At 43.2% G+C, this 20,501-nt stretch overlaps 1 protein-coding gene across 2 annotated transcripts in view; it reads left to right on the top strand.

Annotated features, from left to right (window-relative positions):
* Positions 1-1,094: 1,094 nt before the first annotated feature.
* Positions 1,095-20,501, top strand: part of SHTN1 (shootin 1) — a 94,757-nt gene continuing 75,350 nt past the window's right edge. For both annotated transcript variants that reach the window (XM_035029896.1, XM_035029889.1), the window contains exons 1-2: positions 1,095-1,384; positions 14,755-14,807. In XM_035029896.1, coding sequence (XP_034885787.1) covers positions 14,767-14,807 — 41 coding nt within the window. In that variant the 5' untranslated portion in view covers positions 1,095-1,384; positions 14,755-14,766. The remainder of the gene's footprint in view (positions 1,385-14,754; positions 14,808-20,501) is intronic.

The following is a 20,501-nucleotide window of genomic DNA, read 5'->3' as shown; positions in this document are numbered from 1 at the left end:
GTGCTGGTGTAGTAATCACAGTAGCGGCTTGTTAGTGAGAAAAACCAAGATGTGCAGTGAATCTAATTCATTTTGGATTTATTTTGGATGCTTAATGATCAGTGCAAAAGAACTCTGCCTGTTTTAGCCTAAAATTAGCATCCACAACCCCTTTTGCCTGACCTGTAACCTTAATTGTAAAAAAGAAAAAAGAACACCTACAGTATGTCAAATTCTAGATTTGGTGCTTTGTATCTTCCTGGAGGGTAGGTATGGTATTATTACCGTTCTTTAGATGAAGTTTGAAGGGGTCAGGAGGCTTGACCAAAGACTAACCAGCAACTGGGGCTTGGGGAGAGCCATTTTGAAATCTGACAAGCCTGCCACACCCCTTCTGGTCAGGGTCTAACCCAGAGCCGGAGTTAAACAGCGCGGGACAAATGGCGGGTTTCACTCCGCCAGCACTGCCGCCTCGGACATTCGGCCTGCAGGGGCAGCCTCCCCAAGGTCAAGGTCCTGCCCGGAAGAGCAGACGCTCCGCGAGGGCGGCGATCCACGTGCTGCAGGGCCCACGTCCTGCCCACCTTCCAAACCCCGCGCCGCCGGGGCCCTGGGCACTGTCAACTCACTACCACGCCCTCCTTTGCTCTGGAGGCGTTTAACTTACCCGGCCGGCCTGTTTCAGTCCCTGCCGGCTTTCCAGGGCGCAAAACGTGTGCACTGCGCTTGCCCCTGCGCGCACCTGAGAACTGCGTTAAAGCCTCGGTGTTTACTGCCCACCACGCCCCGCTCTCCCTTGGTGGCTCGCGAAGGGCGGTCCGCGGCAGCGCTCCGAGTGCGGTCGCCAGGGACCCCGCAGTCCCAAGGCCGGCTTTCCACCCCCGGATCGCGCGTGCAGGTGTCCTGGGGGGTGGGGCGGAGGAGGGGTGCAGGAGCGCACACCCGCGGGCCCCACGCCTCGGGCCGCCTCGCGCATCCCGCGGCGCAGGCCTCCGCGGGCGGGGGGGGGGGAAGGCGAGGCGCGGCAGCCGCTGCAGGCGGGACTCGGGCTGCGGCCCCCCCAGGCCGCCGCGGCTCCTCCCGCCGCCCCACCTCCTGCCCCAGGCTGCCCGCGCGGCCCGCCCCCGGTCGCCGCGCCGCCCGCAGGTGCAGCCGCGGCGGCCGCCGAGTAGGTGCGCGGGGATGATCTCACTCGCGCGCTCGGCGCCAGGAGGAGGAGGAGCGGGAGCCGACCCAACTTCCGGGTAGTGCCGCCGCACGCCGCCGGCATCTTGCTTTTCCTCCCCTCCCCCCGCTGCACCCCTCGCCTCTCCCTCCTCTCCTTTATTCCCGGCCCCACCTGCCAAAATGAACAGCTCGGACGAGGAGAAGCAGCTGCAGCTCATCACCAGTCTGAAGGAGCAAGGTAGGCGGGCGCGCGGCCGCCAGGTGCGGGCCGCCGCGGCCCGTGGGCGGGGACGACGCCCCGGCGCTGGGTTTGGGCTGCGGCGGGCGGGGGCATGTCGCGGCCGCCGCGCTCACCCCGGAGTCTCGTCCCCGGCGCGGGAGCGTCCTCCGCGCCCCGCGCGCCTTGGAGAGCCAGGGGCCGCGGGTAAAGTGCGGGTGCCGCGCGCGTGGGGCCCGGCGGTGCGGGAAGCGCACCCCGCAGGTTGCTTGAGCTGGCGATCGCGGGCAGGGGGAAGGGACCGGGATTTGGGGCGGACGAGGACCCAGGGCACCCCCTCACACGCGGGAGAAGCAGGTGCGCCAGATGTCTCGGGAGGAGGCGATTTGGGCAGCCCCGCCGGCCCTGCTCGTCGGCCGCGGCCCCACCCTTGCACAGTGGCGCTGGGAGGCCTGCCGCGCAGCTTCGCAGCCTTCCCTGCTTTTCAGTCGGCTTCGGTCTAGTTCCTCTTTCCTTCCCCAGCCAGATTCCAGGCCATGATGTGTTTTACCACTTAACCATTTTTAACAGTCTGTTAGTCAGTGAGCCAACACCCGATTTGGCTCTGGCCTGCAGGACTGCCAGGCCGTGGCCTTGCATTTCCACGCTGCCAGGTAACTGGAGATGATCTCCTCCTAAAGAACTGTTCTGATCATTGATTTTCATCTCTTACTGCACTTCTCAACAAAGCCAAATTAGCGATCAAATGTGAGTTCGACGCTCTTTCCATTTAAAATTACTGTTATTACCCTGGCCAAGGGTGGCCTGAGAATATGGGTCAAGAGAGAGGGGAACTGCACAGATTTAGGAAATAAAATGTGTAGGAACATGTGCTTTTCTGAATCACTTGGTGACATGGCCACAGAGTGGAAGAGGTCCTGCTCTGTGGCTAATCCTGCTGTTCTCTTGCTCTCAACTTATCAACTCTGTGAACTTGGAAGAATCTCTTCCCTTCCATGGGTCTTGTGGTTATCATGCCTTACCTGACTAAAGACTGGCTGAACCAGATGATTTTATAAGGTCCTGTCCAGTACTATGACCTTTTGCTCCTGGAAAACACAAACATAGCATTTGCTGGGGTGTGTAGACTTCCCTGGAGTTGACACTCCTGGAAACAAATCTCAGCACGTTTACCAATCCTGTTACCTTGGGGAAATTATTACCTCACTGAAATGGACAGAGCACATTTCTTTGTGGTTTCTTTGTGGTATCTAGCATTTAGAAAGTGTTGGATAAATGTTAATGGCTTTTGCCTTCCCAGTACCTTCAACTCCCTTCCTAGACTAGACTAGCCATGGTATTGGAATTTTAGCGGATGTATTTCCTTGATTATGGGTATATCAAAGGCAATAGAACAGACTTTGAAATTTGTGTTTCTTAAAAGGTGCACTTTTTTTAAGTATTGAGTCTGGTTACACAAGTGTTGGGATTTTTTTCAGACCATCTCAAAACCAGGGCATTTATTTGTCATTGGATCATAGACTGTGATAATAATTGACTTATTTCAAGAGCATTTGATTGCTGTTTGACCCATGGAACCCAGAAGCTAGGGATTTGAGGTGGAAAGACAGGCAACTAGGTGTTTGGGCTCTTACCAATATGATAATTAATTTTGTAAGCTGATGGTGTATATGATTTATTTTTTATACTACCTGTTAACGTTGAAAATAATTCCACCACTCCTGTTAAATGTGGACAAGAAGAACCAATATTGATGAACACTCTATTTTTCCTTTTTCAACACTGACTAAAACATACTCATTTATTCCTTTAACAAATACTTAACCAGATATCTACCATATATGAACCCCATGTGGTAGGTACTCGGGTGGAGATAGTGAACCAGTCTTTGCTCCCCCCAAGTTTATTGCCTAGTAGACAGTCATGAATCAAATAGTCACACGGATGTGTACAATTACCAATTTTTTTTTTTTTTTAGGATAGATTCTTAGAAAGGGAATTGTTGGATCAGAGGGCCAGTAGACATAAAGTTTTGCCAGGCATTGCCAAAGTGCCCCCCAAAATGGCTGTACCAGTCCACATTCCCCCCAGCAGGGCCCATTTTCCCCCACACTTGTCAATGTTGACCAACAGCAGTCTTTACTAATTTTGGCAGTCTGACAAGTTTCTTAATTTTTGCCAATCCGATGAACAAAAGTACCTTTAGAAAAATGGTATTACCTGGTTCTCAGTGAGGTTTGAAATCTTTCTACGTGTTTATTGACCATGTAGGTTTCCTCATCTCATTTCTTCCTTAGTGAATTTTCAGTCAAAACTTGGAACCCAATCCCCAGGAGGGTGTTCAGAAAGAAGATTCCTATCTACTCTGAATGGCAGAGCTGACGGCAGCCTTCCCTAATGTGAAGCCTTCAGTGGTGTGGTGAATAAGGTTGCTTTTGACAAAAGTTGTGAAATGTAATGACGGAGTCTGTCATAATATGAACAATCTCTAATTTATACTTACCATTCCCTAAGCTCTATGTCTTATAAATCACACCCACTTCTGAATTACTTCAAAACATTGTATGTTCCCTTCTCGTGAATGGTATAATTAGCTATATTATGTCTTTCTAGAAAGTTATATTATGTCCCTTTAAAAAAATTAGCCAGCGTGTGATTGCTTATGTTCAAGCAGATGTTGAGGTAATGAGGTAATTCTCTTTTTGTCCTTTTTGGAGCTTTATTTTATTGGACTGATTGATGTCTTTAATGCACTGACAAATGGCAACTTGGGGTACTATTTCCGATGCATATTTCCTAGCTACTAAAGTGGACATTTCCCTTACAAAACATCATACAATTTGCTCCCCCTCCAGAATGCTGCTGGGAAATGATCGACTTAGCTCAGCATTTGTTTAAGGTACATGATTTTCTTTGTAATGTATTCATTGCACATGCACTGAATATTCATAGCCAGGCACTGTGCTAGGCATCAGAGATAGAGTGATGAATAAAACCTTGTCCCTGCTGGTGGGGGGTTCCTAGTCTAGAGATGGTGGTAGGCATGTAAATTCCAGGAAGAGCGTCTAGGAGGCCTAGTTTGGGTCATGGGTTTAAGTCCTTTGGGCCGGGAAGGGCAGGGCACCTTGATTGGCAGCTCCCACAAAGACCAATGGATTGGAGCAGTTGTCCAAAAAAGCATGGCGCGCCACTACCAGAAGAGGGGATGCAGGCTGGGCAGACAGAGACAACAGCTGTCCACTGAACTGGTCAGCGTAGTAATGCCCTGTCATTTGGAACTTGATGAGGAAGTTTTGAAGGCAGTGATTGCCACCCAGCAGTGAGGATGCTATCATGTAAGACCAAAGCTACAACCGCCACACTGAAAACACTATCCTACGGTAAGATGATGGGTTTTGAAGCAAGGTAACCTCCTTTTATCTTCAGAGTTAGTTATCATTTTCCCCAAGACTATAGAGATAGTGCTTGAGGTTCATTTGCAAGTTTAGCCAGGCTTGTTCTTAGAGCGGAGTTAGTAATTAAAGAGGCTCCCAGTGTTCCCTTGACGGCTAGGCCAGAAAGTAGCTAGAGCATTATTTTGACAAAGGGGGCCAAACGACTGCCTACCACGGTGACCTTGGCAGTCTGGAAAAGCTGAAGCATTGTCAGTCTTGGATACATACAAAGTCAGTCAGTAGAAAGCAGTTTGGGATTAAATGGTTGCCATGTTGTCAAGTGCAAACTTGGCTTTGCATCGTTATTTTTCCAAGTGTGGTTTGGGGGCCACGGGTCTCTGAAAAACCGGGGTACATACGCACTTTCTTACCTATTATTTATAAAAAGAAGCCTGGTAAGTAAATCTTTCTTCATCTGGGTATATTTTTGTAAAATCGACATTTGCAACGTTTTGCTTTTACAACAAAGTATACTGTAGGTTGAGAAAAGTGCACGAACTATGAATGAACATCTCAAGGAATTATTGAAAAAAATGTTTCTAACAACACTTGAATCAGAACATCTCCAGAAACCCCTTCATAACCCCTGTAATCGTGATCGCCTGCCTTTCCCCAATATCTGTGTCACCAAGGTTTTGCCAGTTTCTGGAAGATAAGTAAATAGAATCGTGCGGGATGCAGTATTTGTTTCTGTCTTCTTTCACTCATGATGTGTGAGATTTATCAGCAGTGTTGTGTGTAGTTGTAGTTGATTTATTTGCATTGCTGAAGAGTATTCCACTGTATGAATACGCCAAAGAAAGTTTTTTTTTTAAAGATTTTATTTATTTGACAGAGAGAGACACAGCGAGAGAGGGAACACAAGCAGGGGGAGTGGGAGAAGGAGAAGCAGGCTCCCCGCTGAGCAGGGAGCCTGATGTGAGGCTCGATCCCAGGACCCCGGGATCATGACCCAAGCCGAAGGCAGACACCCAACGACTGAGCCACCCAGGCACCCCGCCAAAGAAAGTTTTTAAGCGAATATACTGTAGACTAGAAGTCAGCAGGCTTACCCTGTAAATGGCCAGATAGTAAGTATTTTGGGCTTTGTGGGACACTTGGTGTTTGTTGCAAACCAACATACTGATTAAAAATGCAACTTCCTCCTAAAGTTTGTGAGCTCCTGCCCAAGAGACACCAACTGGGCAACGCTCCATGAGATGGACCCTCAGCATGGGCTGACGAACTACATCTTATAGTCAGAATTTTCCGATTCATCTAACACTTCCATTTGGCTAGATAAATCTGACTTTTTTTTTTTAAATTAAATTTAAAAATAAACGTATGCTCATAGGAAAACAAGCATAGGAAGTGAAAAGTACAGTGAACTGTTCCCTCATTTCTTAATCTTTATTTCATTATACTCTCTTAGGGAGTCTTTTTAGATATTTTTTCCCCTAATTGTTCCTACTCCCCATGAAATTTTTTTTTAAAGATTTTGTTTATTTATTTGACAGAGAGAGAGCAAGCACAAGCAGGGGGAGTGGCAGAGGGAGAGGGAGATGCAGGCTTCCCCATGAAATTTTAATATTACGGATATACTGTATATCCCTTTATATACTGTGATCCTTTGGAGGTTGCAAACCATTGTAATACCTGAGATTGTATTCCTCTTTGAGGCATTGTTACCCACTGATAATGCATGCTCTAACCCCCTTTCCATTACTCAGAGTTACACTTTTTGTTGACTTGTTGTTGTGTTTCCTTTAGAAAATTGTGCACTTGTATGTACATACGTAGTTATCACTGAATATATATTACAGAATTCATATCAGTACATATAGAGTTAAATCTTTAAAAATTGATTGGTTAGGGGCACTTGGGTGGCTCAGTCAGTTAAGCGTCTGCCTTTGGCTCAGGTCATGATCTCAGGTCCTGGGATCAAGCCCCGCATCATGCTTCCCACTTAGCGGGGAGTCTGCTTGTCCCTCTGCCTCTCCCCACTGCTCATGCTCACACACTCTCTCAAATAAATAAATAAAATCTTTAAAAAAATTGATTGGATAGTGTTCTACCCTACAGTTTCCCCACAATGTAGTTAATGTCCTCTGGATGGACACCTCTGTGTTTCTCTGTCTTTGCTATTAAAAATAATGCTTTGGGCAATAGATAACAGTTGGAGACATCAGTATGAATTCATGTTTTGCTTAATCTAGATACAGCTGATTACATACAGAAATACTTATAGATACGTGTATGTCTATGTAGTGAGAAACTGTCACAGCCGGGAAGTGTCTAAGGAGACCTGACAACTACATGTAGCATGGTATCTCAGTGGAATCCTGGAAGGAAAACGGAACATTAGGGAAAAACTAAGGAGATATGAATAAAGTGTGGACCTTAGTTCATAATAATGTGTCAGTATTGGTCCACTGATTGTAATAAACGTACCATACTAATATAAGATGTTAATAATAGAAGAAACTGGGTGCAGGGCTTATGGGAACTGTCTGTATTATCCTTGCAATTTTGCTGTAAATTTAAAGTTTGTAAAATTCAAGTGTATTAAAATAAAAATCTTGCTTACATCCTTGTACACATTTATCTGAAAGTGCCGCTGTGGGAATAATTCTCAAAAGTGGATCCGAAAAGCGGGAATACTCTAAACTTGGTAGTGCTGTAGATTTTATTCTCTTAGACAGCCAGGCTTTGCTTTAAAACGTAGAAGGAACATGGCTTTTGTTGTTGTCTGTCTACCATGCTGGTAAAAATTAAATATTAAAACATGAGTTTTGAAATTTTTTGTATGTCCACAGAACAGTAATATATTAGGATCCTTTTAGTTACTTGATTCTATCTCAAATCCTCTGTGGCACAAATCAGATTATGATTCTGTTACATATGTGTGTGTGTGTGTATGTGTATACGTTTGTTTTAAATAAGACTTTTGGGGGACACAGTTTTAGCTTTACAGAAAAACTGAGCAGAAAGTACAGAGAATTTCCACATAGCCCTTCATCTTCCCCCACTCCCTGTTTTCTCTGTTATTATCATTTTGAGTTAGTGTGGTGCATTCCTTAGAATTGATGAGCCATACTGATACATTATTAGTAATTAAGTCCATAGTTTACATTGGGGTTCATTCTTTGTGTTATATACATCCTATGGGTTTTGACAGATGTATGACTCATACCCACCATTACATTACCATACAGAATAATTTCACTGCTCCCAAAATTCCCTCTGCTCTACTTGTTCATCACTCCCTCCTTACCTCTGAACTCCTGGCAGCGTCACTCATCTTTTTACTGGCTCTGTAGTTTTGCTTTTTTCACAGTGTTATAGAGTTGGAATTACTCGGTATGTAGCATTTTTATATTGACTTCTTTCACTTAGCAATATGCACGTATGGGTCCCCCATGTCTTTTTGTGGCTTGATAGTGCATTTATTTCTTTGTATCACTGAAGAATACTCAATTGCATGGATGTACCACATTTTGTTTATCCATTCATCTGTTGATGAATATGATGGTTGCTTCCAAGTTTTGGCAATTGTGAATAACGCTGCTATGAACATCCATAGGGGGTAAGGTATGGGGGGGAGGAAGCCTCCGATGGTCCTGTGATGTGGTCTCTGTCTCTTGGTGAGCCTGTGCCCCTGGGCTGTGGCTTTCATCTGTGCTTCTCAGTTTTGGTGTTTCCTGCTTAGGTGAGACAGGAAGGCTAGAGGGGCCTGGAGTTGGCTCTAGGGAAATAATTTCTCCCAAGGGCAGGCCTTGCTACGAAGAACAGAGGCTCTGGGCATATTTCAGCATGGCTCCTCTCCCCCTTGCCCTGCCTGAAGCAGCAGGGAAATTTCCTCTGATACTTCCTCTGAGGCTGTGGTAGCACTCCTGGAGGTAAAACTCCCTAAAGTTTGGGACCCTCCTAAGACTGGCCCACCCACTGGAGTTTTTAACTCTCAAACTTGTTAGAACTGAGCCTTTAGCAATTCGCCATTGACAGTTTAGGTTTCCCTCTCTTGGTGCTGGTTGCCAACTGGATTCCACACCTTGCCTTCTGCTTCAGGAAGTCATGATTGTATCTTGCTTGTCTCTCCAATTTTGGAATAGCAGTTTGCCCTGTGACCTCAGTTCTCTGGTGGATCTAAGAAGAATCGTTGATATTCAGTTTGTTCCACTTCTCTGTTGTTGTGAGGACAGGAGTGGTGACAGAAAAGCTCCATGTCGGACTGGAAACCAGACTTATACATGCATTTTATAAACGTACTCCGTTTCCTCCCTTTCTGTGGGTTAATTTGAAGTCATTCCTATAGTTCGTTGGGAGTACTTCTTAAGCATCATTAATTCATTAGCACCGAACTGTGTGTTCTACCAAGTAATGCATAAATTTCAGGTTTGCCATCATTTCTTTTCAGATGTGAAATCTGTCATCTTTGTTTTTTGATCAGGTTTTCCAGTAGTGTTTTTTTTCTGGCTTTTCTAATGCTTTAATTAACAAGGGAGGTATAAATGACTTCTCTTTCTGCTCTGGCTCTAAAAGAGGACCCATTGGCATATGTGCAGAAGGGAATAATGTCCTAATTGAACATTATCTCTTATGACTCATGTCCTCGTTCCCCATTAGTAAGAGGTGTTTCATGGCTACATGAGTCTCAAAGATGCAGACTTAATGGATGAGAATCTACATTAGAAGATCTTATGAGACAGTGTTTTCCTGGTTATATTTGATGGCTATTTAAAGCTTCACTTCTATTAAGTATCTTGTTGTAACACGTGATGTAAGAGACCCTTTTAATGTGGGAAGGAGAGTACGTGCTCTTTCATGATTTGTTCGTGTGAAGACCTAGATCCATTCTTCCTTCTTCCTTAATTTAACACACATTTATCCAGTGCCTGCTCTACGTCAGGCATTGTGCTAGATGTTGGTGGCTGTATGCATAAAGACATAGTCCTCACCCCAGAGGATTGTTTCTGGTCCAGCGTTTTAGCACACTGCACATAGTAATGCCCAGTAATGTTTTTTACACGAATGACTTTGGAAATCGGTAGACTGGTCCTGCCTCCAATGTTTCTTACTGTGGAATTTGACTTCTCTGTGTATTTGTATCTTCATTTTTAAAATGGGGACGTTCATATTTGGCTTAATTGCTCCACATCACACATTTATACGAACCAGCCGTTCAGTCAACATAGGTACCAACTCTGCTTCGTATTCTGCTGCGTATAAGATCTATAGCAATGAATCAGATGGGAGAGAAGACAAGAAGACAGACTTGTGCTCAGGTAGTTTATAATGTTACACGTTGATGCTCTAGTAGAGATAGACGAACAGGGTACTCTGGTAGTATATTAGAAATATAAATGTTGATTTTTGCCTTAGGTATGTGGGGAAGGTTTCTTCCGGGAAATGACAATTGAATTGCATTGTCAAGGAGGAGGTAGGGAAGATGGGGAGGTGAAGGGAAAAATGTTTAAAAAGGCACCTGGGTGTGAAAGGTCTTAGAGGTATGAGGGACTGAGTGATGGTCTCTAAGGCTGAATGGCAGGAGTGGGGATGGGTGTCCCAGGTTGTGAAGTAACATCTTGGTGGACTACAAGAATGATGTAACCAGGTTGCCTTATTACTATGCTCACCATCTCTTTTGTGAAGAATGAACTTGGGATAGAGGGAGGCTAGAGGCTACATGAGAGGACTTTACCATTATTGAAGATTAGAATCAGGGCAGACATACTATAGAGGAAGGGCAGACTGGGGAGACGTTTTAAGAGATGGGAGCAATTTCATAATTCGTTGGAAGGTGGGAGAAAGAGAGGAATCAAGGCTGATCCTGAGGTACTAGCTTGAGGACCAGGTCGGTGATGACCCCAGAAGGACATCATGCATACGGGAAGGAGGAGGTTTGGGTGAAATGGAGTTTGATGAATTCACTTTCTAACATGTTGAGTTTGCGGTGCTTGTAGGCTGTCTGGATAGAGATGTGCAGGATAGTCCTGCCTAGCAGAACTTCCTGCTGCGATGGAAATGTTCTTTGTCCGCTGTGGGCTCCGGAAGCCCCTAGCCACACGTAGCTGTGGAGCCCTGGAAGTACGGCTGGTGCAGCTGAGGAACGGAATTTTAAGTTTTCTTCAATTTTAATGAATTTACACGTGGGTTAGCCACATGTAGCTAGCGGCTCCGTATTCGACAGTGCAGGTCTAGAAGGTATTGGTCAGGAAGTACTGATCGGGCACTTACCCTTAGGATAGGGTGATTAACCTGCCCGGGACTGGGAGGTGTCCAGGGACACTGGGCTCTCTTCTTCTCTAGTCTGTAACTGGGAAAGTCCCGGGCAAACCGGGATGGTGACTCACCCCAGCCAGAGGTGTTATTGCCTGTGTTTATGAACTTTGAGTGTCACGCTTCTGAAACGACCAAGTCTACTCATCTGATTTCTGGGCTGACTATGTCATGATTTGCAGCTTGGAAAGAAAGCTCCCTTTCTTGGCATTAGGGAGTTGGAAAATGGAAAACCAGCATGATTCTTGGAACACGTGCTCTGCCTGATATTCTCCTTGTTTTCTCCACATCTCCCTTTTTCTTCCATTCTGTACTCTTACGGAGTGATTCCCCTCCCTGGCTGCACATCAGAATCGCCTGGGGTGTTCACTTCTCAAACAAATATGGTGCCCAAGGTCCACCCTAGACTAGTTAAATTAGAATCTTGGGGTGGGGTGGGTGGCGAGGGGGCTAGACATCTGTATGATTTAAAAGCTCCCCAGGTGATTCCGATGTGCAGCCAGGATTGAAAAGTATAGTTCCCAGACATGCTTCCACTTCTTTGCCTTTTTTTTTTTTTTTTTAAACTACAACGCACTACAGCTGATTGTTAGCCCCCTTTCTCCTTTTATTTGGGTAGCAGTAGTCGGGTTTCAGAGATTTTCTGCTCTGCCAGCTTTCAAGCCATGTACGGAGGGCATTAGGGAGCAGCCTGATCTCTTACCATGCACACAAGATCTAATGTATTTTGCTGTATCAGTAACAATAAGCATGGCTGACATGTACTGAACATATAACATACCTAAGCACTCTTACACCTTACATGTTAGCTTACTCTTAATCACCATACCATGTGAAAGACGTATAATTCTCATTCTTATTTTCCAGAGGAGGAATCTGCGATTTAGAGAGGTTAACCAACTAGACCAAAGTCCCTTGGCTGCACTTTTTAATTACTGTGCGATGTGACCTTACCGTACATTGAAATCCACTGTACCTGAAACCCAGGAGATGAAGTCTTCCCAAGCCCTGGGTATCTTTCATGTGGCAGAGCGTTCGTCCAGTTCATCTTTACTTTTGCATTGGTTACTTCAAGGTTTGGAGGATCTGTATCATCCAATCACTTGAGTTGTGTGACTCACTTAAAAAATTTCCAAACTCTGAGCCAGTTCTGAAACAAAAAGAAGGCTTTCTCTGTGCCCTTTAGCATTGCCAAAAAAGAAGTAGCTGAATACTATAGGTTACTTCAGTTTTTGCCAGTTTTGCTGAGGATGGGGTTACATGTGTATTCACTATGGGGTGTGTGTGTGTGTATGTGTGTGTAAATCTTGTTTAGGACAGCGAGTTTGGTTTTCTAATTTCAATGAAAAAAATATAAATACATGTTTTTCTTTCCATTTATGCCCTGTTCCCCAGGTGCTCCCTTCCCACTGGGAATTCTGCCCATACTTTTCCCATACTTTTCCTCTCCATTCCCTTTACCTGGCTTTATTTTTTTAAGTTGCACAGAGTCACAAGAAAGCACATTGTCTGTGGTTTCCATTAAGGCACGATAGGTGAAGGGTTCTTAATTAATGCTTTTCATGAAGACCCTATAGTTGAGAGTCTGCAATGTTTCATCTGGATTCTATTGGCAACATAATGGAAGAATAGTATTGGTATTTTTAAAAAGCTTCAAAGGTGTTATCTAATGTTTTAAATAGAAAAACATTTTCTTAATGTCATTATGAGATCATGGTTTTATAAGCCTTTATTGTTTGTTTGTTCATCTGTAAAGTAGGTCATCAAGAATAGAGTGGTAAATCAATCTTGATTTTTCAACTTCATCTACAGATACTTTCAAATGTCAAGTAAACTAAAGTCTCTCAGTAAAATATATATTTATATTTTGAAAGAATATTAGATATAGTGATAAGACTAGGACCATGACCGTAGACTACCCAGTGCGTAAGTGTATATTTTTAGAATCTCTTAGTTTTATTTCTTTCTGTTAAAAAAGGGGGTCATTTTATTGATTTTTCATAACCAAGGACAATTTGCTTTATACCCATTCGTTGGGCTTTGTGTGGTGGTGGCTGATGAGGAGCTGGTGTGTATAAGACTTCATCCTGTGGTCACTCAAATGTTTTCTGTTGAAAATGTAATTATTTTTAAAAAGGCTCTATCTTTACCTATATACATTCAGCTGTTTTATTGGCTGTCGCATTTTCAGGAATTCTTTTTGGGTGTGCCTTCAACAAAATTGTCCATTAACTCTTACGTAGATGGTCAGAGAGTGCCAGTAAAACCTATGGGCATTGGTGGTGTAATCCCATAAATGCTTGTTCATTTGGTTGGATTTAAAAGTTGTGGTTAGGGGCGCCTGGGTGGCTCAGTCGGTTAAGCGACTGCCTCCGGCTCAGGTCATGATCCTGGAGTCCCGGGATCGAGTCCCGCATCGGGCTCCCTGCTCAGCTTGGGGTCTGCTTCTCCGTCTGACCCTCTTCCCTCTCGTGCGCTCTGTCTCTCATTCTCTCTCTCAAATAAATAAATAAAATCTTAAAAAAAAAAAAAAAGTTGTGGTTCTACAATCACCATAGCTACTCTAAAGCCTTTGGATCACTGTTGGAGGACATAAACGATGTACTTCACCATGTGCATCGTTTGTTTTTGGGTTTTTCTCTGTTCCAGTGGTTAGAATCCCCCACTTCTAGAATTAATAACCAGATGATCTGGGATGTTCTTGAAGTCACTGGTTTTAGTTTCTTCTTTTCTATCACCTGCTTATTGATGGAAATAGGAAACTCTACTTGTCTTTTCTTTTTTTAAGGAAAAAACTGAGCTTTTTGTAGATAAATCCCAATTACATTTTTTTCATAGGTACAAGTATAAAAACCCAGTCTGATAACGGCCTGGCTCGGTGGTGCCAGTCAAGGTGCTGGTCCGGGAGTAGGCCCACCTTACGCATTCTGCTCTGTCCTTAATGCTGGATCATGCTCTGTCTTCCCATCACATGCTGGAAACATCGTATTCTGAACCGTGAGGCTATCGTGGTGCTTTGGCTAAGAGACGGATATGGGTGTTCAGGCTACTTTATTTGTCTGGCGATAGAGGGTTTTAAATAATAAGTTGCTGTTTTTTTCACATAGTTGGAAATATTTCCAGACGGTTCACGTATTTTTCCAACTAAGTGAAATGAATCTGGCTGGTATCTGGTCATGGCTTGGTGGTAGATGATCTTGCAATGCCTGAAAATAGTTGTTCTTAGCTGAATGCTCACAGTGTAAACCTTTTGCTCTGTGGATAAAGCAGATGTGTGACACCGAACCGAATGTGTAAGCTGGCATTGTTTTCTGGAGGCTGATTTTAAAAATAAACCTCTGATTATAGCACCACAGACTTAATGGTGCTAGAAGGAACTTCAGGGAGCATCCGCCTGTCTCCTTTCACGGGACCCAAGTGCTGAGCACCAAAGAGAAGTGATTTGTCATAGGTCACTTATGGCTCCGAGGTCTTTCTGTGACCTTGGGAGAATTAGAAATTTAGCTTGGTGGGCTCACACCGGCTGTGGTCTCTTTTTCTTTCTTACTCTTAAAAGCAGAAGCCCTTCTTCTGTGGCCTTTTCTCTCCCCCATCACCAACATACTAAAGAGACAATAGAGATGAGTTGGATCCCGGGTTTTCCTACAGTAAACTTTTGATGGTATTATAACGTTGCTTTCCTTTTTTTTTTTCTTTTAGCCATAGGCGAATATGAAGACCTCAGAGCAGAGAACCAGAAAACAAAGGAGAAGGTTTGTACTTTACCCTTTCTTTCCTTTCTTAGATGTGTGAAAGCCTGGACGGCATGGTGCATTGTTCTGCCACCAATTTCAGTTAAATGCGAATGAGAGTTTTTTTCTTTTTTCTTTTCTCCTGCATGTGTGGTTCAAGCTAATATCAACTCCAGGCTCCAGATGGTAAAGAATAGCAGGCATGCCACAGTGGCGCTGCTCTGGGAGATTAACTACTCAGCTAAATGTGCAGCAAGGCACCAGGCCAAGCAACTCAAGCCCCCAAGAATTGTACTTTTCCCCTGACAACCAGATTTGGGACTCTAGTGATGGAATTGAAGGGAAGACACTTATCTTTGGGGCTTAAGACAGAGTAGATTCTGGAGAGAACTCTTTGGCATTAGTCATTGGTGTTTAGCCCATCTTCTTTCATAAACCTTTTTTATGCTCACGTCCTCTTAAGTATATGAATAATATACTGGAGGTTGAAAATCACCCACTACGAAGATGGTAACGCCTGGTGCATGTTTTCGGGGGCCCTGGCAGTTTTATTTTTAGACTGAAATCATTGAATTCTACTTACCTTTTTAAACTACTTACCTTTTTGTCTCTGCACATGTCCATCTAAGATTTGTGAATATTTGTTTATGTATCTTTATTCCCCGCCCCTGCAAATTCAGGGAGGGGCAGAAGGGGGGTCTAAGTTAAAAAAAGAAGAGAGTGCTCAATTGAACTGAGAAGTAGGAGACAGAGAGAGAGAGAGAGCAGAGCTGTCCATTATTGCTTTTAGATAGAAACAAAATTTGTGTTTAGAAATTACCTTGATAGACTAAATATTTCAAAACTTAATGTCCTTGGCCGAAAATTAATAAAATATGTCCTTCGTAGTTATTGAAGCAGATGGTCATCATGGCTATAAATTATGAGACCTTGTGTTTAAAATTTGAGAGTAAGATCTGTAATGAAAGTGGGCAGTGGGCCGAATATTTGTAAAACCGTTGGCATATTTGAGACCATTTATTGGGTTCTTAAACATCATATTTAAGTTTTTCACTCATATTAATTGGCTGCCTATATTAGCTGTAACGTGGTTGGTGATATTAATGGTATGAACTCTAGTTCATATAAAAATGGATTTTGAGACCATTATTTTTCACCCAGTTTTAAGGCTCCTTTGCTCATCTGCAAATAAATCTTTGATGTTCTGTGAAATCGTTTCTTCTCTTCTTTCCATCAGGTGATTTAGGGAATGGTAGGTAGGTGAGGGTGATGAAGATCTCTGTGATAGAAAGTGGTTGGTGCATGCATCTCTAATGTGGTAAGAAAGTCCCAGAAAGATAGTTTGACAAGATTCCTAATTCTAACACAGTAATGACCCCAAATCATAGATGTCCTGAGGATGCCAACAGGCGGGGAGTTTGTGCTTAGATCCTGGTTCCCTGATGCCCCATAATCTCAAGAGTGGACCCAGTGGGGGATGATCAGACCAGGTAGCTTGAGCCTCTTTGCCCAGATGCACAACCATCTTCCAGCTCTAGGAAAGAGAGCCAAGAAGTTACCAGTTGAGTCTTTTCTGTAGGTGTCCTGGCTTAGGAGGAAAGAGCAAGACAAGTTGGAAGGGTTAATTCAGGAGAACTCTTTGACTTAACCCAGAAGACAAGTGGAGAAAGCAAACAAGTGTCTTCATGTGATGGAGAAGGAAGGATATAGAAGAAAATGAGAAACATGAGAGGCAGAAGAGTAAAATTTTTTTCTTTCTTCTCCTCCTCTAATCCTTCCTTACATATAGATCTCACATTGCCCTAAAAATAGTGCACAGAGAACAGAACCTCGGGGCTTCACAGAGTCATGTTTGTTCTATAAACATCCGTTGCTGGTGGTGTTGATGATTATTTAACTGAGAGCCACTTTCTGCAGTGAGGTTTTTAAGTGAACCATCTGTTACACAGGTGGAATTATAGGTAAAATGCATTTGGTAAAAGGAGGACTATAAATTAGTTTTGCACATTAACTATTTGCATGTTTCTCTATATGGAATATGACCTAATACTTCGGTAACATCTGTATGCATTACTGACCTTTTTCTGTGCTAATTCTTTAAAAATAACTTAACAGAAATGGGAAGAAAAGAAATGAATGCAGTATGGAATGCTGTGGTTGGGTAAAACAAAAAAGAGTGGTTTTAAGTTCACTGCATTCTGTTTATCTTCTGTTAAAGGACTAACAGGCTTACTATTGCAGATTTATTCCCAAAAATGGGGATGGGGGCTATATTACAAAGGATGGAAGTATATAATAAAAGCCTTTTATACAGCATAGAATGAGTAAAAGCATCCATCTTTAGTTCTCGAGGTAGTAAATGGAGAACACTATTTCCTCTGGCAAAGCACTTTCTTGTGCCTGGCCGAGTGAGCTTTGTCCAGGCCATATCCGCAATATACATGGCCATCCTTCCCTTGTAGCCCCAAACCAGAGTTTAAAGTTAGTCAGGATCTAAAGTGAATCTAAAGTGGAAGTCCTTTTGCCATAGTTAATTTGATCTGGGGGAATTTTGCACGAGTGGAAGGGACCAGAATAAATTCACTGCACGTTCTCTCTCCCTTCTACGTGTCCACATTAAGTCTGTCTTTGTTGCTAGATGATGAACCTATCAATGAGAAGAGACAAAGGGTTTGATTTCTTTGGATAAGAGCTTTTGATGCTCTCTTTGGAATCTCCTCTGTTGGGACCAGTGGTAGGACATGAGTTTATGCTTAAGGGGCTGTGTTTATTATTAAGAAGCTGCCATGGGTCACACACACTCACTTATGTTCCTCTTCTGATGCTCCAGACAGCCCTGTGTCGGCTCTAGTGCACAGAGAACAGAACCTCGGGGCTTCACAGAGTCGAGATTCATACACGGGTCTTCTGGCCGCAAATGTTCCTTTTGAAGCGGGTAAACTCATGGGAGCTGATTGACTTTTTCCACCAAGGTCTTCGTATTATTCTTCGTTCTTTGTTGTTAGCTCATGAATTTTCCATAGCAGATTATCAGACTCAGGACTTGTCTTGACCATCTGTAGGTTTTTTTTTTTTTTAAGATATTTATTTATTATTTATTTATTTATTTATTTATTTATTTATTTATTTATTTGAGAGAGAGAGAGAGAGTGAGAGAGAGAGCGCAAGAGGGGGTAGGGATAGAGGGAGAAGCAGACTCCCCGCCAATCAGGGAGCCCGACGTGGGACTCGATCCCGGGACTCCGGGGATCATGACCTGAGCCGAAGGCAGTCGCTTAACCAACTGAGCCACCCAGGCGCCCGACCATCTGTAGGTTTGAACTTAAAAACCGAAAGTTAAATATCACATCAGTCTGACGTCAGAAACATCAGGTGTGTGAGTGTGTGTGCATGCAGATTCTGATATAGGTGTGCCAAGGGGAAGAGTAGACTTGGAAGGGTGGGCCAATGTGTCAATGATCTTTTCCTTTGCAGTTATCCCTACTTAAGAAAAATGTAATGTTGATCATTTTCTGGTTTTTCTCATTGTCTTTGAGGATGGAATCAAAGTCTGTTTGAATTTATAAGGAAAGCTTTTTTGAAGGCAAGATTGTTGAATGCCTTCTGAGTACTGGAGTACAAAGAAAAACATACGAAGGTCCCGCTCTTGAGTAAAACCACTCTAATGAGGGACATGGGCACATGGACAAATGATAAATTATACTGTTGTAAGTGAATGTCTGGGGTTTGGGGGTGGGATGGGAAAGGGACAAAAAGATAATGATCCTAGACCATGTGACAAACTCTTATTAGCTGTTAATGCTTGGCTTAAATGTCCCTTTTTTTTTTTTTTTTTTAAGTCTTCTCCAACTTTTTCTCAAGCAGAATTGTTTACTTCTTTGTCATAAAACATCTCTGTATTTCTTATTTACTTATCACCTTTTATCAACCAAAATTATCAAAATATTATATAGGGTACGAGTAAGTTGTATGGGGTTGGATTATAATGTAAAACGTTCAGTTTTTTTTTAATGTCAGGGTAAGTGGAGATTATGGAAAGGGTGCTACTTTTTATTATTTTTTGCCTAGTTCCTAAGTGACATTATCAGCAGTATGTTAAAAAGTAAGAAAGCCTATCACATGAAAGTCAACAAGACTTTCAAATCTGTTTTTTGAGGTATGGAAAAATAGAAGACTATATATTTTGGAATCAACCAAATAAAATGTGATTGTTTGCTCGTGAAGCAGTCCCCATATTCATACGTTAGTCATGCTCCTACAATTGAAGGGCATTCCCCTTATGACTCATTCAGGATCTTTGTCATAATTGTTTGGGGCTTTTTCCTGTATGGGGGGGCAAAGCCTCACTGAGCTTTTGGAATAGCTTTCACATTTCTCAGGGTGGCTGGGATGTGTGTGGAGTGTGTGTAAAAAGAAGGGAATGTGTATAATAGAAGAATATCTGCCTTTAAACAGTAAGTATTTATATTTAATATTATGTCTTGAGATTGAGTTTTGAAATGAATACATGTTTAAGTGGCTGATTATAAGTCGTTTGGATGAGCTACTGTAACAGTGCATCAGGCGGATCTGTCAGCTTGCCAGGAACAATGAATGAAAGGGAATGAGGCAGACACTTTCCAAGACTTATGTTTCAAGAAGCAAGATATATGATACTGTTTGCATCTTGGCTGCATTGTCTATTGTTAGGATTTCTTTCTCTTGTGTCAATTTCAGAGGTGAAGGTCCCAAAGTATTTTATTTAAAAAAAAATCAGCAAAGAAGCCACTTTAAAGAGCAAGATATGCATCCATTATGCTAACTGTTCATGCATAATACATCCACATACATGCAGTTTCTTTAGAACAGAGTGGCAAGTGGTTGTGCCAGAGAAAAAGTAATTACTTAGCAGTTTGAAAGTGAAAATGAGTCTCTTATTAACAGCAATCTATCCAGAAACAAAGAGCAAGGATCTCTGTTCTGATGACATGTGTTTCCATCTAACACACAATACCTAGAATTTGGAGAATGCTGTAAGACAGCTTCAGGGGGCAGCTACTGAAAATTGGAGGGAAAGAACTTTGAATTGGAAGAAAGAACGCCACCAAAAGAGAAAGAGAGTGAAAGGAATTCCATCTAAGTGGGAATGATTTCTTTTATTGTGTTCTTTAAGGACAAGCACAGTTGAGTTCTAGCCAAACTTCCATAGGTGGAACAATAGGATTGTGCAGTATTATTAAAAATGATTTTGATGGTCCTCTACATGCATCACCAAAGAACCTAAAATAGGTAACTATGTGCAAATCCGATGCTGTGCATGTTTACGTTTTTAAATCTTGTAACTGGACACAAAGGGAGTGAACTTCCAGAAAAAGCAGTAGAAACGGTGGCGCGCTGAGACCTTTCCGGATCCAGTGTTAGAGCCTCTGCACCGTGTCCCTGTAGCGCAGCGTTTCCCCCCTTAGAGCAAGCGTTCTTATAAATCGCTTGCTTCAGTGTTGATCCTTTTTGGTAGATCATAGGCGTTGTGAGAGCACGATGTTAGGTTCCCCCTGGCCTCCCCCCACACCAGCGCTTAACACAGCGCCTGGTCTATGTGGGTTCTGTGTCAATAGGTTGTTCAGGGCTCGGAGGAAGGAGATCGAGGCATTCAGGGATTATGGTAGATTCCCTCAACGAAGGCCCTTGCCTTGTGTACATTGTCTACTTTGTCGGTGGGGTGTGTGTGTGTGTGTG

The sequence above is a fragment of the Mirounga leonina genome, unplaced genomic scaffold, assembly GCF_011800145.1.
Source record: "Mirounga leonina isolate KUSES-001 unplaced genomic scaffold, KU_Mleo_1.0 Mir_114, whole genome shotgun sequence".
Lineage (NCBI taxonomy): Eukaryota > Metazoa > Chordata > Mammalia > Carnivora > Phocidae > Mirounga > Mirounga leonina.
Note: the sequence above shows the minus strand (reverse complement) of the source record. Positions and strands in the feature narration are given on the sequence as shown.